Below are 7,425 nucleotides of genomic sequence, written 5' to 3' on the forward strand. Positions count from 1 at the left end.
ACCGTAAGCTTACGGCAGTGAAGAACATGACTACCTGTACAGCTTGGTGTCACCGCCTTGATTTGTGCTCAGGCACTAACAGTTTCACGTGACCACCATAGATTTCTGTACCACTATGTAAATAACACAGTGAAAAAGGCAAATAACATCTTAGTATTATTACAAAAATAGTGTCACTTCATAGGCCCCTTGAAGGGTCCCAGGGACCTCCAGTGATCCACGGACCGCACCTTGAAAACCACCACATGACAGGGATATCCACATAAGGAACGATGGTGAGCGTTAAACGTCTCTCTACTCACAGAACTAGGACTAATAAGGGAGCAAGTAGTCTATGCAATGGCACAGGATCAACTAGGATAGATACAGTTCAATTAGAAATGGGGGGAGACGGGAGGCTGAGGCAGGAGAATGGCGTAAACCCGGGAGGCGGAGCTTGCAGTGAACTGAAATCTGGCCACTGCACTCCAGCCTGGACGACAGAGTGAGACTCCGTCTCAAAAAAAAAAAAAAAAAAAAAGAAAAGAAATGGGGGGAGAACATAGGTAAAAAGGGAGAACACGGGTAATAGGGAAAAAGTAGGTAAAAAGAATTTCAACCTTTTTCAGTAGCGATTTTGGTGGTTTTAGTATGAGTGTTATTATCCTTAGACTGCTGTCTATGTTAACCCAGGAAAAGCAAATAAGTATGGACATTCCCTGTGTCCTTGGAAACCAGAGTTCTTGGTGTAAAAGAAAGGAGACGCAGATTTAATATAGAAAAGACTGATTTTTTTTTTTTTTTTTTTTTTGATGGAGTATTGCTCTGTCACCAGGCTGGAGTGCAGTGGCACGATCTTGGCTCACTGTAACCTACGCCTCCCAGGTTCAAGCGATTCTCCTGCCTCAGCCTCCCGAGTAGCTGGGACTACAGGCACCTGCCACCACACCTGGATAATTTTTGACTTTTAGTAGAGACGGGGTTTCACCGTGTTGCCCAGGATGTTCTCAATCTCCTGACCTCGTGATTCACCTGCCTCGGTCTCCCAAAGTGCTGGGATTACAGGTATGAGCACCGTGCCTGGACGACTGATTTTTTAAAAATGTATACATGTATAAATGTTTTATTTCCATTGATCAGGCCAGACACAATGACCACTCCTATCTATTTAGGCTCCCCCACTGCCCCTCTCCCTGCTTTCTTTCCATGTCCTAACCAAAAAATCACAGAATGCCTCTGTGACCCAGCTAACTGCAAGTCTTTCCCAGCAGGCTCGAACCCAAGCCAAGGCCTTGAACACGCCCAGGCACTGATAAACATATTTAGGTTGTTACTCTAAACACTGAAACTTTGTCCCAGCCCTAAGCCAGATGCCCTAAACCTTCATATAAACTCTAAACCCTGCCCCCCTCACTGCAGACATACCTAGGCAGAACATCCCTTTTCTTTTGCTGTCTGCGAGGACTCCTAAAGCCCTCTGAAGGTAAATTCCCCAAATAAATGCTTTGGACTGATCACCCTGGCATTTAGCGCTTCTTTCTTTGAGTCTTAACCCACACCATCTCAGGATGGTTTGAGGCACTTCCTTGTGGCAACTCCCTTGACGCCACTTTTGAGGTGACTCCAGCAGCAGGTTCAGTGGGACAAAACACCCTAACGCTGGATTATAGTCTTAAATGTAATTTCCCACTAAACTAAACCAGGAATTTCTGGAAAAATGGCTGCCTCCAGGTCTGGGCAAGACATGAAAGGATGAACCAGAAACGTCTTGTCATCCCAGACAACAAAGAAATTATCAAAAGAACTTTGTGTCAAAAGAACTCAGTTTCATGTTTAGCCACTTGAAGAAGTTTCCACTCACCAAAAATATAGCAATAAGCTTTAACAAGCATAAAAGTTGCAATAGAGTAAAACCTATCAAACATTTACATCCTTCTGTTTATAATTATTTTAAGAATGAAAAGTAAAACCTGATTGGCCATCTATAGATTTTATTCATAGTGGGAAACCAATTTGTTAACTTGAAAATTGGTAAATAAAAGGAGAGTCAAACAGTGATCCTGCCTTTCCACTGTACCACTGAGTAGCCCACTAGTAAATGAAGGGAACTGCCTCTTTGTAGCATTAATAAAGCATATAAATGAAGAAAAAATGACAGAATATCACCATTCAGCAATCCCCAATAAATTAACAGACCTAAACAATTAGTATCAATGGTTGATAACATCACAAAAAGAAACAGCTGGAAATTATGTGTCTCATGGTGAAAGGCCACAACACCACGTACAGATTTTCCAAAGGAAAAGATCGAACCAGAGACTGATCCAGGCTCTGCATCCAGATGCCAATTTGCAGGAGGCCCAGAGGGCAGAGGACGTGTTACACCGCACTGTGTGTACGCAGCCAGCAAAGTCCAGAGTGTGGGAAACTCTAGAGGTCAAATGGCTCAAGCTTTTCAACAGATTAATCATAAGGGGGGAAAAAGGTTGATGGGGGAGAAACCAGTGAAGTACAAGAGACGTAAAAGACAACTAAGCTGTGGCGTCCAGGAACACATACCTGGGGGAATAGACTACAAAGACAAGAAAGAGGTTACAATAAAGTCAGGATATGGTCACTTTTGAGGGGAGGGAGAGGCTATGATTGGCCTGACGTACACAGAGACTTCCGCTGGAGCTGACAAAGTCCTCTTCCTTGACTTGATTACAGGGGTTTTCTTTCAATAATTCACTAAACTGTACATTTTTTGTATCTCCATTTTATTTGACAACAAAAAGGTTTTTAAAAACAGTGAGAAGGAAACAGTGACTACCTGAGCATTTGTCTTCTGAAGACTGTGGAGACTGCAGTTGGAAGACAGAAAGCTTTGGAGATCATGACTTATAGGAATATGGCTGGACCACAGAAAAGTAAATGATTTGGGGCTGGAAGGAGTAAGGTCTCAGGGGAGTTTCTGGACAGTGTCCTTGGCAATGGGGATTAATGATATACACGTAGAAGGGAGAAGGGCAGATGGGTGGGAGATGCATGATCTCAGAACAGAGCTCCAGAATCAGTTTAGGCTCCTCCAAGGATCAGGGAAGAGGGTTATTCCCAGAACATTGACCTCATGGCCCAGACTACTCATCACTACTTCAGGCTCCAGAGAGAGAGGCTTCAGTGAGGACCTTAGCATGGCTGAGGGAGCAGAACAGCTCTTGAGACCTGGAGGAACAGTGATGAAGGTCTCAGGAGGCAGCCTCACCACTCCCCATAGCCGTTCCAGAGACTCAAGGGACAGTCCCGTCCAGACAGCACCAACCTTACTCCTCCCTACCCCCATGGCATCTCCTTCTGGCCAAAGAACCGGGAGAATGATCTGCCACTCAAAGACAAGGGAAAAGAGACATTACCTCATCACCAGACATCTGTGTCCTCACATATCCTGGAAAGAAATCGAGAAAAGAATGGATTGCCCCAATTAGGACCCAATATGATTATCCTGAGGGAAGAACAAATGACTGGTAATGTCAGCACTCTTTCTGCTTATCCTCTGTTTCTAGCTTCAGAATAAATTATCCCAGTGATCCCTGAGAGGTACAATCAGCTTTCCTTGCCTCAGATCATTGACGTTAGGGAAGGTGGGAGTGGGGAAGGTCTGGGACAGGTGGCAGGGCACTCTTCACAGGCTCATTACCTTTCTCAGCCCTAAGCTGGATGACGATTCCCACCAGAAGGAAGATTAGCCCAAGTAGGAAGGCTGCAATGCCACTCAGCATCTTTCTCCAAGAATATTCAGACTGAACTCCTATGGAAAACAGGTCTTAAATTAGTAAAAACATCCCAATATTTAAAGCATCTTCTTGAAATCCCAGAATCTGTACTAGACACCAAATCCAATGCTAGCTAGAGAAAAATAAATAAATTTAAAAATGGTTCTTTGAAACCAAAGTTGGCACCCATGGAGTTACCAGCCATCTGTTACTAATTCTTACAGCCCATAAGAATGCCTCTTGAATACTAAGACCAAAGAATTGGAGGACACCAGTTCATAGGGTTGGAAGCACATAATGAGGTGATTAGACCTCCTCGTTTCTTGGAAGATATGGGGATAGATATCTACCATGTTTTCTCCCACCCTAACCCAAGGACTCTGGTTTCTGTGACTGTCTCAGATCAAGGGAAAGAATAATTCATACTGTGACCAAGACAAATGCAGAAGTGACACAGGCTCTGTATTGAGTCAGTATAGTCCTGAGTCAGGCCCAGAGAGTACTAGAAACTAATTCTCACTCCACTCCACAGAAACAGGGCTCAGCAGGCTGGAGTGATGGACAAGGCAGGTGTAGACATCTCCAAGTTCAGGAGTCATTTCTAGTATCACCACAGTCTGAAATGTCCAGTCTCCATTCCCGATAAGGCCAGTGGACATGACCCCAGCTCTCTCCTCCTGCCCATTCAGGAACCACCTGATCTTGATGTCCCCTGGATAGAAGCCCGTCACAGAGCAGTGCAGCAGATTATGCTGGTGCAGGAGTGCGGTCCTCTCTGGGTACACTGACACCTCTGGTTGCACTAGGAAGGGAGAGAAAAATGAGACATCGTGGAAGAAAACCACCAAGCTGGGACAGGAGATTCTTTAGGGACTATCACTATATCAATCTCTTTCCCAGATCACCCAGGCGAACACAAAGTATGGGCAAGTCTCAGCCCCCAAGTTCGGTAACCGGGTATGTCAGTGTCTGCCAGGAGGATTTAGACTTTCTGAGGTACTCCCACGATTACTGCTTCTCTTTGAGAATACACTAGCCCTCGAAGTCCCTGAGAACCTTGGGGGTCTGAGACCAAGATCACAGTGGCTGACTTGTGAGGATAATGCATCACAGCTGGGGCCAGAGCATCTATACAGACAACCATTTATCCTAAAGCAGAAAATTGCTTACAAGGAAGAAGAGCCGTGGCCAGCTTCACATGGGGGACATTCCTGAGCCCCGCCAGACCTCACCTTCCAGCTCACCTTTTCTCCCCACAGTGAAGGGTGCGCCCAGTCTGTAGTTGTGTCTACAGACCCCATCCACGGCCTCTCTGCTCCTCTCCAAGAGATCCAGCCGGCTGTTCCACTGCTCAGCATCTGGCTGCCCCAGTTTCGTCAATGCCACAAATATCCCCACATCACTGTCGAAATGTACATACTCCTCCAAGTTAAAGATGAATCTGACCACAAACTGCACCTTTTCTGTCCCGTTGGTGAAGTAACAGTCAGCCTTTGCCTGAATCACAAAATCTTCTGGAAAACCAAAACAGGGACCATGAACCAGCTCCCTCCTCTGGGAAAACCCATGCCTGGTAAATTACGTCAGACCACATGGATCTAAGAGGAGGCCTTTGACCTCAGAATGCTCAAAAAGCACAGTGTCAAGTGAGAAAAGAAACAGAATGTGATTCAACACACAATGATATTTATTAAATTTTAAAATTACATAAAGGGAAATAATGCTACATATTTCTAAAGGCCACTCTGATACTTAGAGACATACCAGACATGTTTAGAATGGATTCTCTAGGGAGGGGAGAGAATGAGAATGGAGGCAAGGGAAGAGAAGAGAGAGTCTTTACTACTGCCAATAATTACAATGTGCTGTGAACTCACTGGGTAAAATTAAACCAATTCTATGCACTTAACAACAATAACTACAATAAAAAGGAAATTCAAATGGAGTTAATAATGTAGGTAAGTCAGGAAGGACTTCCCAAAGAAACTGCATCTAAGTCAAGACTTGAAGGATAATTGCTATTAATGTTGGGTTGTAAATTTACTTTCATTCCTAAGTTCAGAAGCCTCCTCCAACTCTGAACTGAGCCATAAGAATGACCTTCCTGGGTGAAACCCACTTATCCCTCACTCAGTACCTAATATCAGATGAAGTTACAGCCTGCAATTTCTCAGCATGTATATTCTTCTCTATTTCCTCTAGTAGTCTAAACCGGGGGGGAAATATGAATTTTTCATCATCATTTAAAATCTGTGCTGATTTTTTTTTCAGTTGTATTGTTTAATGGACATTATAGACTCAGGGCGGTTTCTCTTCTCTAAGAATGATGATGTCCCCCGGCCAGGTTTGTTCCTGTTTTGTATTTAATGAAACTAACATGCAAAGTGGATTCTGTTCTTAGCACATTACATCCTGTTTCTGCTCATTAATATGTGCTTTCATGGTCTCACATTGCTTCATGGTTGCATCGTCTGTCGCCTGTGCTAGAAAAATAACAGTGACAAGTAACTTGTACCTGGTAGCCTGAGGACAAAGACAATGTATTCTATTCAACTTCTCTTACTTCTCAAAACTGTTTAGTACAATTCTGACCATATAGTAGTGGCTTAATAAGTGACAGAAGGAGCAACCTTTGTTTCCAGTTTCATTTGTCCATATATACCCCAACTGAGGTTTCTTTCCGTGTCCTGACCGAAAAATCACAGAAAGCCTCTGTGACCCAGCCAACTGCAGGTTTTTCCCAGCAGGCTCGAACCCAGGCCAAGGCCTTGAACACGCCAGTCTCTGACTTAGGTTGATATACACAATAAGGATCCTAAACAAAACACAATGTTTCCCTCTTTCTGCCTCCCTACCCCTCTTTAATAGGTGGCTCTGGTATATGAAGTCCATCCCATGCAAAGAGGGAAGATGTACTTTTCTGCCAAAGGGCAGAACACTGCTCTTTGAAACCAAAAGCCACTTCCAGTCTGATCTGTGGCCTGGACTTATAAGGAAAGGCATCACTCCCCCATGCCAATTCTTGCATAAACACTGGAAAAAAACAATTGCTCTGTTCTTACCTGGAGAGTCTGTGCCTTGAGGCATGGAGGAATCCAGTCTGGTCAGATTCACTAGCAGAGTCACCACCCAGGGGACCCACCCAGAACCCATTCTGGAGAAAGCAAAAAAATGAGATAGTAAAATCGTCAGCCTCTTCAGAATGGTTTCATAAAACTCAGGCAAAAAGTACTCATTAAGAGTATAAATAGCTGTTTTTCTGGCTTCCCCAGGATTGGAAACTCCTCGGACTGACAACCAATCAAGATAGAAGAGTTTTGCATCATCAGGTACTGGGTAGGATACTTTCACGAAGTTGTGTCATACCACTCAACCATTGTTTGCCTGCAGAATCACTGATAGTAATTTAGGTATATTAAAAATGGGCTGGGAGAAGAAGTAAAAATATATATTTGACACATTATGGGGCCCTAGAAGAACTAAGCAGACTGTTTATTATGTTTTCTTCTATTTCCTGGCTTGTTCTGACAATAGGCCTCCCTCCCTATGGGGTGTTGATATTGCCAACAGGCAGTGTATAAATTAAGAAGGAACTAAGAGTATGTAAATTAAGCATTCTGAAGCATATGCCTCAAGAGGATTTAGCAAAGGGATTATCAGAGAAGAAATAGAAGACATAGAGAACATTTGGAGA

At 43.8% G+C, this 7,425-nt stretch overlaps 1 protein-coding gene across 1 annotated transcript; it reads right to left on the bottom strand.

Moving 5' to 3' along the window:
- Positions 1 to 2,717: 2,717 nt before the first annotated feature.
- Positions 2,718 to 6,987, bottom strand: LOC117087014 (HLA class II histocompatibility antigen, DO beta chain). The gene is made up of 6 exons (XM_033216742.1): positions 6,794 to 6,987; positions 4,976 to 5,245; positions 4,252 to 4,533; positions 3,656 to 3,766; positions 3,372 to 3,403; positions 2,718 to 3,183 (listed from the first exon to the last, which is right to left on the bottom strand). The coding sequence occupies exons 1-6, from the start codon at positions 6,882 to 6,884 to the stop codon at positions 3,148 to 3,150; spliced, it is 822 nt and encodes a 273-aa protein (XP_033072633.1). The 5' UTR covers positions 6,885 to 6,987; the 3' UTR covers positions 2,718 to 3,147.
- Positions 6,988 to 7,425: the final 438 nt, after the last annotated feature.

The sequence above is a fragment of the Trachypithecus francoisi genome, unplaced genomic scaffold (genome assembly GCF_009764315.1).
Source record: "Trachypithecus francoisi isolate TF-2019V2 unplaced genomic scaffold, Tfra_2.0 Lachesis_group10, whole genome shotgun sequence".
Taxonomy (NCBI): Eukaryota; Metazoa; Chordata; class Mammalia; order Primates; family Cercopithecidae; genus Trachypithecus; species Trachypithecus francoisi.

Coding starts and splice junctions, on each gene's coding strand:
- LOC117087014 (XM_033216742.1), bottom strand. CDS start 6,884: ATGGGTTCTGGGTGGGTCCCCTGGGTGGTGACTCTGCTAGTGAATCTG. Junction 3,404..3,655: donor CCAGCTTAGGGCTGAGAAAG/GTAATGAGCCTG, acceptor ATTTCTTTCCAG/GATATGTGAGGACACAGATG. Junction 3,184..3,371: donor CACAGATGTCTGGTGATGAG/GTAATGTCTCTT, acceptor CTGTTCCTCCAG/GTCTCAAGAGCTGTTCTGCT.